This window comes from Scyliorhinus canicula, chromosome 5 (assembly GCF_902713615.1).
Source record: "Scyliorhinus canicula chromosome 5, sScyCan1.1, whole genome shotgun sequence".
NCBI classification, from domain to species: Eukaryota; Metazoa; Chordata; class Chondrichthyes; order Carcharhiniformes; family Scyliorhinidae; genus Scyliorhinus; species Scyliorhinus canicula.
In genome coordinates, this window is record NC_052150.1 from 167,607,212 (window position 1) to 167,625,974 (window position 18,763).

Below are 18,763 nucleotides of genomic sequence, written 5' to 3' on the forward strand. Positions count from 1 at the left end.
CCCGCTGCCCGCGATCGGTGGGCACCGATCGCGGGCCCATGGCACCCTTGGCACGGCCGTGGTACTGCCGTGCCAATCGGTGCCATGGTTGCCAAGATCCGAACTTTACGGCCGTTTTTACGAACGGCCAGACCAAGTGTGTTTGCCGTTCGTAAAAACGGCCGTAAAGGGCTTGGACTTCGGCCCATTGGCCAGCTGAGAATCGCTGCTCGCCGTAAAAAAACGGCGGCAGCGATTCGTGTCGGGAGTCGGGCGTGGGGGGGGGGGGGGGGAGGGGAATAGCGGGAGGGCGTCAGACTAGCGTGGTTGTAAAAATTTACGACCCCCGCTATTCTCCGCACCGTCGTGAGTGCGGAGAATTGCGCCCTGTAAATTTAACTTTTTTGGAATGAAATGTGGAGGAACAGTCACAAGACTGTGAACCAGCTTCAAAAGAAACCATTTAATAAACATAGAAATATTAGATTTACTCTCCCCTTATCTTAACAAATGGACACAGATTTAAAAATTTAATTTGATCACAATGTACATCTTAAGCCGCAATGGTCTTATTAACACAAAAAGCCCCCTTTAATCACACAGGATGACTGGTCAAATGCACACACTCTGCTTTGAACTCAAGTTAGTGTCTGTCGATGTCTCCTCAGAATCCCCCCACCAATGATTTTTCACACGAGTGCCCAAACTCCACTCCCAAAAGTGCGCTTTAAAACCTCTCATAATTATGCTTTCCCTTAGTGCTATGCATTCCAAGATCCAGGCCAGATTTTCCAAATGAAACTTTCAACCAAAGAAGCTTTAACCAACAACTATACGCAAGGATTTCATACCAACCCCTTCAGGATTGCTTTGTCTTGACTGCTATGCAAACTGCTCATAGTTGCTTTAACTCTCGATTCCCAAACTATATTAAAATGGCTTCTGATGTTTGTTTTACCTTTGAAGGTTGCTGTCCCACTTTAACTCTGGCTACCAAAACGGTCTCTTTAACTCAGAACACTTTGTTTACTCTCCTGTGGATTATTCTGAACAATACCCTGGGGTTTGTTCAGTTAACTCCGGACTCCTTGGGTACTCCTCTTCATTTCTCTAGTTTCCTTAACTAGTTGGAGTTTAGATTTCTGGCATCTATTTCTTAACCATTACTCCATAGTACAGCTTTTGTTCTTGCAAAGCCAACTGAGATGTTCCCTTGGTAGCCTTCTAAACTGCTTCTAGCAGAGCTGTGAAAGCTGCCTTATCTCTCACTACTTATCTCCAACCGCAATCAAATTAGCTAAACTATAATTTAAAATCTTCTCTACCTTGCAAGGCATCAGTTGCAAAACAACCACTGCTGATTTATTTATTCTTCTTGCCATGGCCCTCTCTAAGCACAATAGAAACACTGTTGGAACTTAATCAACCCTCACAAATACAAACACCTTTGTCCAGCATGAATCTAACTATAGGTTTTGCCCTTCCAGCCATAGAAACATTACATTTAGCCACTTAAAATGATACCTTATTTCTAATGTTTACCAATACAAATATAAATACCTTAACACGACCTTTGTTTTCCTAACAGAACCCAATAAATGTTAGTTGGATACGGATCTTGTAGATGGATTACTTGGATGGTTTTAGGCTGGGATCTTCTGCATGGAGATGGTTTAAAGATTTTGATGGATGATTTCTCAGTTCTGCCAGAGGCAGTGGCTGCTGGATTGATTGAGAGAGAAGACTACTCCTGCTCCTGACGTCAATCCTCCCTCTGATCTGTGACCTGATGAAAAGTAATTTCTTAAATGCAAAAGGGGGACAGGTAGTTGTTGCATCACATGACCCACCTCTCACCAACTGACCAATTACCAAGACAAAGTGATCGCAAATTGATTAGATGATGCTTGGATGAGCTTGTTTCTCAACAATCATCCATCGTCCAAAGTGATTACATCTAATGCTTGGTCCCCACCCAGTTGAGTACACAGGTGAATATCTGGATATTTTGTGAATGGGTCATAAGGTGATTAGCTCTGACTGGGTTTTCTAGACCGGTTGATTCCATTTGAATGGCTCTGGAATATGCAAGGTGCAAATTATAAAAACGTTTGACCATCTTAGAATCTGCTGTTTCAAGTCACTGGAATGCTTTTTCAGCCCTTAAAACACCTGGTTTCAACCCAATAACAAAATAAAGCTATTTTTGATAAAGCATGGCGTTGTAACACTGAATGTTAGTTATAGGGTCCCAGGTTCGATTCCCAGCTTGGGTCACTGTCTGTGCGGAGTCTGCACTTTCTCCGTGTCTGCATGGGTTTCCTCCGGGTGCTCCGGTTTCCTCCCAAAAGACATGCTGTTAGGTAATTTGGACATTCTGAATTCTCCCTCTGTACACGAGCAGGTGACGAGGGGCTTTTCACAGTAACTTCATTGCAATGTTAATGCAAGCCTATTTGTGGCACTAAAAATTATTATGTATGACAATATTGCCCACATCTAATGCCAAAGTATCAATAAAAACTGTGCCTATTTTAGCCTGGATCAGTCTGGCCGTGAGCGTGATATTTCTGTCAAGGTGTCTGAGCAAGCGTACAAATGTCCAGAAACCCAACTCTGCAAGCTCCATGTGCCCTACATGTGACAGAATCTGCAGATTGCGTATTAGACTTAATCATTTCAGAACTCATCAAACTGGATTGGAAGCAACCTATCCTCAATGCTGAGATGCTACCTAAAAAGAAAAACTTTGTTATTTAAAAAAGATTGGAAATGTATGAGGAAAGACTGGGAAAACTGCTTTTTGAGTAAACCCTTTTGATAAATGTAAAATTTTTATGGCAATATAGATTAAATTGATTCAAGGGAGATAATAGAAAACCTAAGATAATTACACACATTAAAATTGGGAAAGAAAAGGTGAGCACCTAAATGTATCATTTCCTCACACAGAGGGTCTAATCGCTCAGTAAGGGAGACACTGGCAGTGCAGGATGTTATAAACTTCAAGATGCCAATGGATAGGTTTTCAGCAGACTAGGTGACTGAAGGTTACGGTAGGCGAGGTTTTATATGAAAACTAAGGCAAGATTATCCGGCACTGGTGCGGCAGGTCCTGCTGCAGCATTTGCAGCGAGCCAGCTAAAAGTTCATGGACCTCAGCAGGACCAGAAGATCCCACCATAAAAAGTGTTGGAATTGCAACAAGGGATCTTGTCTATCCCTGTATGTCCATATAATTCCCAAGAACAAGGAGAATGGAATGGTTGTTGCTGGGCTGAGGGTTAGGTTGCTTAAGTCAATTAAGTATGTCAATGCATTATGGGTACCCATGGTTTCTTGAGAACTGCCTGGAAGTGGGTTCAGTAGGAAGGTTGGGTTATACAGTTCAATGGATTGAGTGAACAGCACTGGAACTGATGGTTTGTACCAGCCTATTTTTCTATGCATTTAGGAGAACCCTCTGTAAACAAGAACACAATGTGATGTAATTAGGTTGATAGTCGGACTTGGCCAAAATAATCATTAATTGATTAAAAAAACATTAAGAACAAAGGATGCTGGAAAAATGTAGCAGGTTGCCAGCATCTATCAGGCGAGAAACAGAGTTAACGTTTCAAGTCTAGACCCTTTGTTAGAAGATTTGCTCCTATGAAACATCCATTATCACGTAGAGAATGTGTTTCACCATCCCAATTGTGTTACACAAGCTGTCATCCATTTGCATGTAGTTTTATTTTGGATGTTCAGTTTCAAACTTTTACTGTGTTTACATATTCGCGAATATTTCTTTGCGCATTGTCCCTGTGGTAACTTCAGGAATATGCCCTGGTACCGGTACTGGGTTTGTTACTCAGGGGGCACTGCATATTAAAATGATTTGTTGGAAGTGGGTTTGGTTGGGGATTTTCTTAACACTGTGGGGCCTTTCTTATATGGAGTTCATAATGACCTCATGGAATTTTCACCAAGTTGCAATTAGCAGCAGCCTTTGGGTAAGTGGGTGGTGGGGCAGGGAGCAAGGGAATGTAGACTGAGTGTCAGCGATTGGTGGTAATGGGTGGTGGGCTACAGTGGTGATTCCTGTTCCCCCAGTTCCACACTCAGGTAATTTCTTACCTTCTTGGATCAGCCTAGTAAGTGATCCCTCAGCTTAATTTTGCTGAGTAGAGGGATTGTGTTACCTCTGGACAAACCAATCTTCTGGAGGGCCCTCAAACAGATGTTACAGCCTCATTTACACAAGGACACCCCCTAATAACTATTTAAGATGCTGCTCTTTAGAATTTATTTAGAACAGTACAGCACAGAACAGGCCCTTCGGCCCTCGATGTTGTGCCGAGCAATGATCACCCTACTCAAACTCACGTATCCATCCTATACTCGTAACCCAACAACTCCCCCTTAACCTTACTTTTTAGGACACTACGGGCAATTTAGCAATCCTCCCATTAACCTTACACTACGGGCAATTTAGCATGGCCAATCCACCTAACCCGCACATCTTTGGACTGTGGGAGGAAACCGGAGCACCCGGAGGAAACCCACGCACACACGGGGAGGACGTGCAGACTCCACACAGACAGTGACCCAGCCGGGAATCGAACCTGGGACCCTGGAGCTGTGAAGCATTGATGCTAACCACCAAGCTACCGTGAGGCCCCAAAGATGCCCTTGCCAGTGGAGCACTGCTGGCATAAATCTCTGCACTTTCCCAGCTACCATATTGGGCCTTTAACAATCCAGAACAATGCAAAACAAAACAAATGAAACGCAGAACAATTTCCAGACCAAAAAATTCCAGCGTGTTAATTTTCTCATGGCAGCTATGAGTATATTTTCTGGTTGGCAGAACCAATTCTGCCAGCACAGACTGTGCGAGCAGGTGCCAGGAAACTGGGCAAGGATCCCTTTTAGGATACCTTAAGTGCACCTTACATGAAGTGTGTGATAGTTTCATTTAAACATTTAAATCTATGGAGATAATGCTGAGACTGATTTTTGCCCCATCTGTTTAGATCGAGATCACACTGCGTCCTGCTCTTCCCTCTGGAGTTTTTGTAATGTACGGTAGTGCTTCTAAAGGGGAGAAATGCTATTTTGTCTATTTAATTTAATCTTTTTTGCCCAATATCTTTTTAACTCTGGCTTTTATTAATTTATTTTCAAAGTATATTTTCAGAACTAGCATGGAATGTTTATGTTGAAACAAAAATAGCTCAAGACTGTCTGTAAAATGAAAAAAATCACATGGAAGTTGACTGCACTTTAAAGATTTCATGTGGAACAGTCAAAGCCTAAAAAGGGAAAATCAGCTTTTTTAATTCAAACTTTCATGGGAATACAGGGAATACAGAGGATTGCTGAGTACAATAATTCAAGGTTAAGAGATACTACAAGATTAAATAAACCAATGAAAACTACAGCTTCCAGAGGTAGACAACATTCTCCTACCAATACACCATGAAATATGAACTCCCAAAATCAATGTCTGAGGACAAATACTGTGGGTCAGTACAAATCTAATTGGAGAGTTGCGTTCTGATGAAAGGTTATTGACCTGAATGTTAACTCTGTTTCTCTCTCCACAGATGTTGTCTGACCTGCTGAGTATTTCCAGCAGGCCCTGTATTTATTTCAGATTTCCAGCATTCAACATAGTTGGCTTTCGTCACAGAGTTGCACCTTTGCTGTAAGGGGATCATGAAATATTAAAGCTGAATCTTTAGTTACTTTTCCAGCTATATTTCCTACTGCGCAAGCGGGATTTTCCGCCACCCTCCTCATGGCATATTTTTCTGGCTGCGAGATCGTTCAGTCTCGTCTCTGTGAACGGGGTTTCCCATTGTTCGTATCCACCATCACCGTGGAGCCGGCGGCAGGGAGTTGCATTGGTGGCACCGGAGATTCTGTTGGTGGGAATGGCGGGAAATTCCCGTCCACTAATTTAATTGCCATCAGGCATTAAGCTAGAACTACTTATTGCGCCCCAATTCAGGAATTATGTCAGATACAGTGCAAAGCTGGAATGTTTTTGTGGAAGAGTCTTGCCTCAACCTTTAGAACACTAGCATAAAACCACTTAAGTGCAATCCAATCACTAGCATTAAAATATTTAGCTCACAAAGCAAATGTTTATCTTACGACTGGAGAATATTCAAGTCATACCTTGAGCCTGCAGCAGCCTGCAGAGAATCAGTCTGACACAAATCTGCAGGCAAAGTATTAAACAAACCAGACTAATTATTAATAGTCAGGATAATGTGAAGGCCATAACTCAAGCAAAACAGAGGTTTTACTTTATTGGATATTACTGTTCTCAATCCACATTGTTCAGAGAGATGATCATTAATTGGCCATTAAGAAATGAGAATGATTAAAGATTGAAAAACCACAGGTCGAAGTACGTACTGTACAATCATTTAATAAGTGATAATAAATACTGGGAGCTGCATCAGGACTTCCCAGCTTGTCAGTTTCATTGAAGAAGCTTCTCCTGCTGTGCACTTGCCTCAATGATCCTGCTGGGTAGCTGACAGGTTGGGAAACAGATGCCCTGGCTGATAAAGGCAGAACTGAGGGTTAAAACATTACTTAATAAGCTATTTTAATATTTTAATTACTTATCTGACAGCTGAACGTGGGTTCCCTGCTTACTTTCAATCCTGCCCTGATGAAGCTCAGAACTCTGAATTTAGTAGCAGGTTTTTCCTTCAATAGTTTTTTTTTAAAAAACCACTCACCCCGATCCATAAAAGGGCTAGATTTCCAAGCCAAGGTGGTGGGATAAGCTGAGGGGGGGGGGGGTTCTGGTCAGAAGACCCGGAAATCTGCATTTTCCCAAACACTGTACTGTTTTAACTCCTGCCCTCCTGGCTATCCCCACCTACAAAATCTTCATCCAGACATCAGCCAGGCAGATTGGCCTGGTTCCATATCAGGAGAAAAATGTAGCAGGAAAGGCCGGTAAGCTTTTTTATTTGCTGGGGTAGAAATTGTGAGTTGATGGGAATGGTAAAAGCTTGGCTTGTAGGATTGAGAGGTTGTCGTAGATGGGACATACCAGAGATGGGGGAGGGGCAAGTTACGGGTGTTGGTTGCTGCATCCTGAGAATTGGATGGTTGAAGTCTCCTTGTCCCACCTCTGTTATAACTGGCAGCGGGCGGTTTCAAGGTAGACTGGATTTGGGTTTGGAGATTTTAAAATGAGTTCACGTCACACCAAGCCAAACCCAGCTGTTGTTGGGCATTATCCTGTAATGAAGTTTGACTGCATGGTTTGCACATTATTCCGCTTAGCTTTTAACCATCTTAGTCAGTCATTCATTGACAGAAAGAGAAAAACAATGCTGTTCTGGACCTTATTTGTAGTTCACTTCAAGATACTGCATGATGATCACGGAGTGAGGTATCTGGAATGGGTTGCGCATCAGTGCATAGTATAATACTGAGCTAATATTCCATTTATAGTAAACTGGTTAATTGGCAAAACAACTTGGAGAATTTGGGACAAAGAGGAATCCAAAGATGTTTCTGGGAAATTATGCATCTCAGAGGGGCTATGAAATAATGTTTCTGTGGCCCCTGTAGAAACAAAAAGACAGGTTAGCAGGAAAATACATTTTCTACATACTCAAATAGATTATGGAACAGACAACAAAATAATTGCAAGCAGCTGCCTGTTTACAAAATAATTCACCAAATCCAATCTTTTGTTAGAATTCCAAACCCGGCTGATAATTTCAAATCAGCATAGTGCCAATCGCACAAAAAGGGTTAGAGTCCCATTTAATTTACAGGGAATTCACATAGACATTCACAGCACATTGGGAGGATACTCAGCTCATCATCTCGAAGTTTGCTGAAAAACAGCCATTCAGCCACTTTCCAGCTCTTGTGCATAGGTTACAGCACTTCTGAGTACATATCCAAGTCCCGTTCAAAATGTGCAAAGGTTTCTGATTCTATTGTCCTCCCAGGTACCGAGTTCCAAGTCTTACCATCTTCTGGGTAAAATAAATCTCTCTTCAATTCACTTATCATTCTACCAATTACTTCATGCCCCTGGTCCTTGACCTGACTGCTAAGGAAAATAGTTCTTCCCATCCACTCTAACCAGGCCCCTCATAATTTTCTTGCAGATCAATAGATAGGTTCATCTGTCTAAGAAATGTCATGTAATTATACAAACATATAAAGGAAAGATAATGAATGCTACATACAAATATAGACTTTATTTAAAAATCGTCAGAGCAGTAAAAATTAGGATACTACATTGGCAAAAGAAGAATTTTGTAAGTATGTGTGACAGCAAATGCCTTTCTGCTTTGCACAAATATCGTATTACTGTGTAATATTTATGAATAGGGCATTTTCGTTGCTGTTTCCCAAGGTGTTATTATTTGTGACAAAAGTTTTATGGCAATTATGAAAAGAATGTTAATGCTAAGTGGTATACATGTAATTAGCTCAGGATATTAAACTACAGTGGGAACAAAGGATCATATACTGTTCCTGATGTAACATATTACGATAGTAGAGGTAATAAATACAGATCAGAGGCACATGCAAGAAGAGATTGACAGTAAGATGAAAATCAGTTGACTCCCTCATTTGTTTTTAGCAGCCAGAGGCTTCCGGCTTATCTTCTTCGTCTTGTCATTGTTCTTCTTTGGAGGTTCAGGGTTCGCTTGCATGTGTCTACCATAAAGGCTGGAAGAAAACAGAAGCGATAGCTTGTAAAATTGACAATATTTAAAAAAAAAGACAGCAATACAATTACAGTTAACTAGAGAGATAGAGGAGCCATTTGCAGCACAGAGCTTCATGCCTAACTAGAAAGCCCATGGGGTCAATATAGTGACAGAGAGAAATAGTGTCAGAGGCCTCCCAGGCTATTTCAGCATGATTGATGGTTTCAGGATAGCTCCACTGCCATCAATACCACATTAATAAATACTGCCGATTAAATGTTGACAAAATAGCCTGCAATTTAGGAGGCTGGAGAGTCACAGTACACAACTGACTATTTAAAAGATTGTACTTAAATTTAACTAGTAATTAGAGTTTAGGTCCTTGGGCGGAATTTTCCGATATTTTTTCCAAAGTGTCGGGCCCGGCGATAAAATTGGCACCGTTGGTGGGAATGGGCGCCATATCTTCAGCCTCTTTTACAAAATTCCCACCTCCCCCCACATGTTTCATGTTACGCCCGTGGCAACTTGCCTCTGATTCTCTTGCCTCGCCATGAATAATAGCTGAAATCAGTAGAGCTCAGCATTCAAACACTTTCCCAGCACTTGTTCTAAGTCCAATCGGGGAGATGGCTACACCACACTTCACCGAGGGAGCCATCAAGGAAGGGTCAGTGAGGTGGTTAGGCAACTGGCAAGGGCCATCTGAATAATGTTAACACAGCAATTTACAGTCACCTATATCCTTTGACGGCACCCTCATTCCTCCAGCTCTCATGGGCTGCAGATTAAACAGGCCTGTCACCTTGAACAGCTCGGCACTCCCTAATGGCCTTGCCTTCATAACCAATGGTTTTTCCCTTTCCAGACAGCTCATGCCCCGAGATGTGATTTGCAGCCTGAGGGTGGGGGTTCATTGTGACTACACTTGTCCTCGTCCGCCCCCTTCTCCCCTCCACGTGAGGGTCCTCGTCCCTTGTGAAGCTGCTCAACATCCCTTGTCAGAATCCCCACTCTGGCTATGCAGCTTGACAATTCACAGGACCCCATCCAGGGACCTTACAGTCGTCCCCTGTGCTTTCATCTGTCTCACCCACTTCCAGCTGCGACTCGAGAAGGGCAATTCGCAGTAGACAAATGGCCACAAATTCAGCAACAGGGACCCATTAAACACCATTCACACCAGCCACTAGACCCCTTGAGAGCTGGAAGATCATAGAGATGAACGGCCACTGAGGCTTGTGAGTACCTCCACCCACCCCCTCATCCCAGAATGCTGAGATACACATTCATTCTGATGAAAGGCCACTTAACTTGAAATATGGGAACTAAATTTTTCTTTGGGAACCTGCGTTGGGGAGAATTTCCAGGTCTCGAGTCCACTTCTGCACGTGAATGAACAGGTCAATTCATGGCCAGAGTGGATGTTTGTTGTCCAATTAAGGATGGCGGGTAGGCTCCCGAGGCCCCCAGCACTGTTGGATCAGAAGCCCCACTGTCGACAATGGGAGCTGTTGATGTAATATGAGAGAGAGGGAGAACTCCCTTGAAAAGTTTGTCATTACACACAAAAAAAGGCCACATAGCTGCCAGAACCAATCTACTGGACAGCCAGAGGCTATATCTTGATGGATATGGTGAGTTCAGGGGCAGGGATGGGGAAGGTTTTCCTTAGCTTGATGGAGCTATGTGGAGCTCCCGCCCTCGCCATGCACTGGCTGTGCTTTAGCCTCACTGGGGAGGGTGGCGGCGGTTACACTCCAATTGGAATCTGCAAAGTGGCTTATCTGCTACTTGTGGGTGGGTAGCCTTCACCCTCCAATCCTCCCAGAATGAACATTTCCTGAAGGTGGAAGCACGCTGATAAACCAGCAAGCTGGGTGATGGTGGGAATGTGCAGGCTCGCCAATCTCGATGACTTTTTAAAAAAATCACCTGAGAACTCTAATTCCCTCGCCACCAATGCTTCCAGACCCACGGACTATTTCCAGTATTTGCTGCTTTTACTTCACATTTTCAGTATCCACAGTATTTTGCTTTTGCTTTATAGATTGAAAACAAAACTGGGTTTTCAGCAAAGAGAATCTCTGCACTATTAGGTCTGGTAAAGATGCTCTCATATTACTCCGATTTATACAAGTTAACTTCTTTTGTTTGCTTTGAAATTTACTCAGAATTCTGGGTGACCTGATATTTTGTAAAGGTGTTTTGTATTCATCTCCAATTTAAAAAAAAATAATTGTTATATTTTCTTTTACTAATCCAATAACTGCATTATTTCAGAAACAAATTACAGAATATTTGTCCATTCAACTTTTCATTTTTTGTATTATTGATAACAATGCGAAGTTTTAAATTAATTTACAGTATGCAAAAAATATTTTTGCACATCTACAGCAAGTGCGAAAATTGCAGTAGAGTTATGTTAATTTTATTCAGAATAAAAGCACTGCAGCTTACTAATGTGAGCGGGTAGAAAGATTGGGAAGGTGGTGGCTGGAATGAACAATCTTAAAAAGATAATCAATTGGAAAGATGCTCGTTAAATTTTATCAGTCTAACAACAATGCTCTAACTTAATAAAATTAGGTGGAGATCACAGCAAGGATATTTGCTGAGACCTTTGGTTATGTATCAGCAGTCTAAGCTGTCATTGTACTGCACACAGTTCAGCAGGCGCGGTCTCAGGGGATTGAAGGAATACACCAGAGTTAATAAACACAGGAAGAATCAATAGACGCAGCTTATTTCTAGCCCGTTAAGTCTCATTTAAAAAAAAACTTTTAATTAAATCACATGCAGTTCAGTAGAACATTATGTTCATTAAAACAGTAATTAATTATCCACTGAATTTATAAAGGCACTAATCAAAAATCATTACAAACACACAGCAAAAAACTAGAAACTATGATATTAATCCATTATGTAACTGCTTTAAAATCTGATGCGAAATTGGAATAGGTTTGCTCCAAATAAAACTAACCTATAATCGCAGTATTCAAACTGAAAATTAAGAAAAATACATTGGTCAAAATGTCATCCTCCTTTTACCATCCACTCCAAATCTCTGCACAAAATTTGCTAAATCTATACTGGATTGAAAGTATCATTGCGGTGAAAGATCGTATCATCATATAGCACCACACACAGCGATTAGCTGGAAACAACCAGCACTAACGGGGCAATCAACTGAGCAAGACGGATGTTACCAATGTAACCTGAAGAAAATGGAAATTCTGCACGCTCACACAAGTGAGCAGCTGAGCCCGGCCCAATGGATGAGGAAGGCTCCAGGTTTGGCTCTCAGTCGGTGCCGAGTTAGTTGACCTCAGGTCAGTTGACAGCAGGTGGCAGAGGTGCTACAACTGGTCTCCGTGTCCCTTGGTGGGAGAGGGGAAAAGAAAGTCAACCAGACAGGCTTTTTGCTTCTAATTATTACCGAGGGCCATTAATGTATCAGATACGAGATGAGCACAGGAATGCATGCAGCGCTGCCCTCTCCCCATGTTGGAACTGTCAACTCACAGTCATAATGAAGCAAAAGAGTGAATATTGTTCACAGGGAAAGCTCTGAAAAGATGGTCAGCATCTCTGACACTAATCCCCAGCATAGTCAAATGCCGACAGGGGGAGAAAATTGGCAAGGTGGGTGGGTGTGAAAAACTGAACAGAGTAAAATGCCAGCCTAGAATCTATTTTGTAAATAAATAGAAATGTAAAACTATACAAAAAAAGTCATCTCAACAGATCTATCTCAGCTCATAAGAACATAAAAAACAGGAGCAGGATCGGCCTGTTAAGTGTGCATTATCTTTCAATAAGGTGATGGAAGATCTTGCACCTTGCCCAACCATCCTCGAATCCATTCATTTCCTAAGTATCAGTTAAAGAATCATAGAATCCCCACAGTGCAGAAGGAAGCCATTCAGCCCATCGTGTCTGCACCGATCTCTTTGAACGACCACAATACCTAGACCCAATTCCCCACCCTATTCCTGCAACCCCACCCTAAGGGACAATTTAGCATGGCCAATTCACCTAACCTGCATATCCTTGGACTGTGGGAGGAAATCAGAGCACCCGAAGGAAACCCCCATGGGGAGAATGTGCAAACTTCACACAGTCACCAGAGGTCAGAATTGAACCCAGGTCCCTGGCGCTGTGAGGCAGCAGTGCTAATCATTGTGCCACCATGCCACTATGACAGAGCTTGTCTCTTAATCTAGATTTAAACATGAAAAAGACTTGCAAAGACTTCAGAGTCCATTTATGCGTGCAGGATGCCATGACAGACAAGAAATCCATGAAGTTTAGAGTGGCGCCCAGTGGGGGTGGGGCAATATGGAGCTAGTTGTGCTGCCGTTCGCTATCTGGGTCCCTTGCCGATGCTCAGAAGAATGTCCATAGCCGGCGAACAGCAGGGCCCAGCGCAGTATGCTCACGGAGGCAATGGGTTGGATTTCCTTGTGCTTCTTAAAAAGACTGAGTAAAGGCTTATGGTCCTTAATAATAGTAAAACGGTAGCTGTAAATGTAGTGATATCATGGTTGTGTTGTAATTCACTGACTGACCACTCAGCGCGGCGCCCATCGGGGGCCACTATATGTGGTCCACCCGCGATTCTCCGGCCAGGATGGGCTGAGCGGCCATAAAAGAAAAAAGTCCTGCCGGCGCTGTTCTAACGTGCTCTGAGCCGGTGGGACCTTGGCGTTGAAGGGTCATGGGCAGCCTGTGGGGGGGGGGTGGTCTGACCCCGGGCTGGGCGTCCGATGTGGCCTGGCCCGCGATTGGGACGCATGATCGGCGGGCTGGCCTCGTCGTCTCCCGGCCTCCTTTCTTCCACGTCGGCGTCTGTACCCCTGCGCCATGTTGGGTTGGGGCTAGCGAGGACAAGGGAGACACCGCGCATTCTTGAAAAATAAAGAGTGTCAAAGGCTTGACCCAATACAGGAACTCCTTCATATGGGTGGCATGGTCGCATAGTGGGTAGCGCTGTTGCTCAACTCCAGGGTCCCAGTTCAATTCCTGGCTTGGGTTATTGTCTGTATGGAATCTGTACGTTCTCCCAGTGTCTGTGTGGGTTTCCACCGGGTGCTCTGACTTCCTCCCACAGGTCCCGAAAGACGTGTTAGGTAATTTGGACATTCTGAATTCTCTGTGTTCCCGAACAGGTGGCGGAGTGAGGCGACTAGGAGCTTTTCACAGTAACTTCATTGCAGTGTTAATGTATGCCTACATGTGACAATAAAGATTATTATATTATTATATTGCATCTGTCAAAGCACTGCAAACCTGCAGGAGCTGAGGAAAGATGAAGGAGGGTACCAGTGGTCAGAGTAACACGGCAGGAATTTCAACAAATTTTAATATGTCAGGGGGCATGTCTGTCATATTAAAGCGGAAAGAAACCTTTCACTGTGCAAGTGTATGTTTCTATAAAAGGACTCTAAGCAGCCCTAGCCCAAGAGGGAAAGCCAATGGCATTCACTTCCAAAGCTTTAAATTCAGCTGAGACCAGGGGCGGAATTCTCCGACAACCCGCAGGGTCGGAGAATGGCCCGGGGCCGGCGTAAATCCTGTCCCCGCCGTGGCCGGCGTAAATCCCGTCCCCGCCGTGGCCGGAATTCTCCGCCACCCAGCGGGAGTGGGAATCACGCCGCGCCAATCGGCGTGCCCCCCGCGGCGATTCTCTGGCCCACAATGAGCCGAAGTCCCGCCGCTGACAGGCCTCTCCCGCCGGCGGGAATTGGTGCACCTCTGGTGCCAGCGGGATTGGCGCACGGGCCGATCAGACCCCGGGGGGTGCCCCCGCAGTGGCCTGACCCGCGATTGGGGCCCACCGATCGGCGGGCGGGCCAGTGCCGTGTAGGCACTCTTTTTCTTCCGCCGCCGCCACGGCCTCCACCATGGCGGAGGCTGAAGAGACCACCCCTACCGCGCAGGCTCTGGTGGTGATGTCAGCGGCCGCTGACGCACTGGCGCATGCGCGAACCGGCGAAGGTGTTTCGGCCAGCCCCGACGCCGGGCGCCAACCACTGCGGCGCGGACCTAGCCCCTAAAGTTGCGGAGAATACCCGCTGGGTGGGGGAGAACCCCGGCCCAGGTTTTAAAGAAAGAAAGTGAGCTTGAGGCAGTGGTGTATTGATGTAGGAAGTTCCATACGTACCTCTATGACAGCAAGTTCATAGCGGTGTTTGATCAACATCAACTGGAGCAGAATCCATGTAAGAACCAACTTTATAGAAGTTGCTTTTGAGGCTTCAAGAGCTACTATTTCCTCTGAAATACAAACCAGGAAGGGAAATAGTGCTGGCAGATAACCAGGCTGGGATTCTCCGAGCCTCCGCGGCGAAATCGCGCTTGGCGAGGGGGCGGAGAATGGGGGTCTCAGACCCACGGTGCAGGGATGCGATTCTCCACGGACCGGAGAATCGCAGCCAATCACACGTGTACGGTCTGTGCGGCGCAAGTCGGGCCGTTGTAAGCGGCCCCTGCGGCAATTCTCCGTGATCGACCGGCCGAGTTCCACCACCGTGGTTCCAACCTGGTTCCACCGGCGGTTGCTCGGACTCGCGGCCACACTGGCCATCCTGGTGGGGGGTGGGGCGGGGGGTGATCAGACTGCAGGGGGGGCCTTCATGGTGGACAGGCCCGCGATCGGGGGCGATCGATCGGCGGGCGCGTGCGATTAGGGGGATCCACTGTGTGGCTCTGCCATGTTGCGCGGGGGCCGGTGCAAAAACGGCCGTAGCACGCATGTGTCGACCCGCGCCAGACGTTCAGGGCCCCGTATCGCAGGCAGGAGCTGCGCGGCGCATGCCGGGGCCCTGCTATCCCTCTTTAAACGGACTTTTTTGAAAAAAGTCTGGAATGATTCGCGCCCGTTTATCGGAGGGTGTGGGGATATAGCCCCATTTTCAGAGAATCCCGGCCCGCATCTCAGTTTCTGTCGCAGGAAAAACAAAACGTAGACGACCTTGATATAAAGATACATCGCCTAGTGAATGTAACACCACTGAAATGGAGTCAAATTAGAGATAAGACCAGCAAACATGAGGAGCCACAGACACTCTCTCAGCAAGTGATTATCAAGAAACAGGAAACACAGCCAGCAATGCGGCACTACTGGTCTATCAGAGGTGAAATCACATTGGAAAGTGTTCTGCTAACCAGATCAAGACAATGCAGGAAGAACTTCTCTAAATGATACACGAAGGCCACATGGGAATGCACAATCCAAGACATTGAAAATACGGTGTCGATATGCGATGTATGCCAGAGGTACAGAAACACACTGCTGAAAGAGATGATAGGTGCTGAAAGTACCAACCAGATCATTACATACTGTGGGAGCCAATTTATTCACACACAATCAAGAATGACATCTTACAGTCACAGACTACTGCTCAAAGTATCCTTTTATCCAGAAGATGAAAGACTGGAGAGTCACAACAAATGTATGAGTTCTGTTTGCTGAGTAAGGGATTCCAGAAAGATTAAAATGTGACACCCAGTTCACATCCAGGAAAGTTAAGGAATTCAGTATGAATTCCATATAAAGTTGAGTACCAGTGGGCAGAGTCGCAAGGCAGGAGTTTCAACAAAGTTTTAATATGTCAGAAGGCAAGTCTGTCATATTGGTTTATGTGAGTTCCAGAGTCCCAAAGTCAGAGTCCAGTGGGAAACGCTTTCATGTGAGCATTTGATGCTTGGCTGGCTGCAGAGGGGTATTGCAAGATTAATTTTTTCAAGTGGCATTGATGCCACCAGATAAAGTAGACATGCAGAGATTGCATCAGTTCTGCAGGCGAATATACAAAATCTATAACCCAATAACCCCTCTTAACCTTTTTGGTCACTAAGGGCAATTTATCATGGCCAATCCACCTTACCTGCGCGTCATTGGACTGTGGGAGGAAACTGGAGCACCCGGAGGAAACCCACGCAGACATGGGGAGAACGTGCAGACTCCGCACAGACAGTGACCCAGTGGGGAATCGAACATGAGACCCTGGCGCAGTGAAGCCACAGTGCTATCCACTGGGCTACTGTGCTGCCCTAACATGGTGGTTAAGTCGAGCCCCAAGTGAATGGACACTGCTGATTGATTTACTGGTATACCGTGAACATGCATGCAGTAAATTATGACCTGAAACTGGCAGAAATCCAGTTCTCAAGCAGAATGCAATTACTTCTGATGCTTAAAACAGTGACAGAAAACACAATCTAAAAATAAAGGTAGACGAATTTTGAAGGTGCCGGGGCAGGCTGCTCAAACTCTTACAAAAAAAAGACATATGGGATCTTTGGCTTTATAAACTGAGGCACAAAATACAAAAGCAAGGAAGCTATGCTAAACCTTTAGGAATGCCTAATTGTCAGCTGGAATATTGTCTTGAGTTCTGAACATCGCACTTAGGAATAATGTTAAAGCTTTGGTTAGGGTGCAGAAGGGATCAAAAAGAAAGCTGCCAGGCATGAGGGATTTTCATCAAGAGGCGAGTACAGCTGTGATTGCTCTCTTTAAGAGGTCAGGTTAAGGGAAGAATAAATGGAAATGTTCAAAATTCTGAGGGGTATTAATGCAGTAAAGAAACCTCGTACTATTTCGACTAATGAGTAGGTCAGTATTTATAAAACACAAATTCAAGATAATTGGCAAAAGAAAAGGGTCATATTTCTTCTTTCAAAACTCCGAGTTGTTATGATGATCTGGGTGCGCTACCTTAAACGATGGTGGAAGTTAATTCAACAGTAATTATCAATAGGAAATTCTAGACATACTTTAAAAAAATTTGTAGGGCATAGGGGAGAATTGGGGAGCGGAACTAATTGGTTGCTTCCTTGAAAAGAACTTCCACTGGTACAATGGGTCGAATTACCTTTTGTCTTTGAGATTCTAGAGGTTGACGTTTACTGCAGGCTTCGGGACACTGATGTTAGGTGACCTAATCCTGCAACAGGAATTAATCGGCAACCTTCTCAGATATGGTCTCTGAAGTGGTCGTCTCTCGGCTCACCATCCAATTAAAAACAGCAGTTGGAAGGGCGATGCACTTGGTCCAAAGGGGTAGCAGCTGTGAAGCCTCAGCAACCTCAAAAGGGAAAGGTTGGCCCTGCTGAGGCAGTTTGGGGTTAAAGAGGTGCGTCTATTTTGACATGCCCTCGGATAGATAAGTAACAAAAAATGGTTCCAGAGAAACTTCAGCTATTAAGACAGATTGGAGAATTAGGATTATTCTTCTTGGGAGAGAAGGCTGGGAGGAGTTTTGATAGAGGTGCACAAAATCACGAGGCAGCTGGACAGAGTAGAGAGGGAAAAACTAGTTCCCTCTTATAAAAGGGCCAATAATGAGGAGGGCACAGATTTAAAGTGATTTACAAAAGAAGCAAATGGGTAGCCAAGCAAAAATCTTTTCACACAGCGAGTGGTTCAGATCTGCAATGCATTGCCTGGAAGTGTGGTGGAGGCAGGTTCAACCGAGGCCTTCAAGAGGGCAGTAGATGATTACTTGAGTAGAAAAAATGTGCAGGGAAAAGGTAGGAGAATGGTACAAGTTATGACGCCCAGTTGGAGAGCCGGGGCGGACACAACGGGCTAAATGGCCTCTTTCTGCACCGTAACTATCCTGTGATTTTGTGAGATTTAAGGTCAGGGGTGCCTAGCTGGCAGGTCCTTTATCATGGCCCACTGGGGCTGTGGAGGTGACCTTCCCTGTGCAAGCCTCCACTTTGGACCATGCAGCCTCCAGCTCCAATGCACCCACCCCAGACAGCTATAGGGAGACTCCTCCATGAAGCTGGTGGAATCGGCACAGGATGTCAGCAGCCTTGTAAAGTCACCTTTAACAGGGTCTTTAATTATTTAAATTGGCTGGCTGCCTCCATTCGACATGCATCTGGTCCATGTTCAGACAATCCACAAGGAAACTTCCTCGGTGGCGGGATTGTGTTCAGCAGCTGTCCTACAGCCCTCTGCTATTTTCCCAACCCACCACCATTGGGCTGGGAAAATCCTGCAGCATAATTCTATGAAGAGGGAAATGATCACAAGATGCATTGAAGATTTAAATCAGTATTGATAAGAACCC

The 18,763-nt window shown here is 44.8% G+C and overlaps 1 protein-coding gene across 1 annotated transcript in view; it reads right to left on the reverse strand.

The window, feature by feature from the left end:
- Positions 1-8,191: 8,191 nt before the first annotated feature.
- The window catches only part of rsu1 (Ras suppressor protein 1), a 239,121-nt gene continuing 228,549 nt past the window's right edge, over positions 8,192-18,763 (reverse strand). Inside the window, exon 9 of the mRNA XM_038798028.1 lies at positions 8,192-8,691. Coding sequence (XP_038653956.1) covers positions 8,589-8,691 — 103 coding nt within the window. The 3' untranslated portion in view covers positions 8,192-8,588. The remainder of the gene's footprint in view (positions 8,692-18,763) is intronic.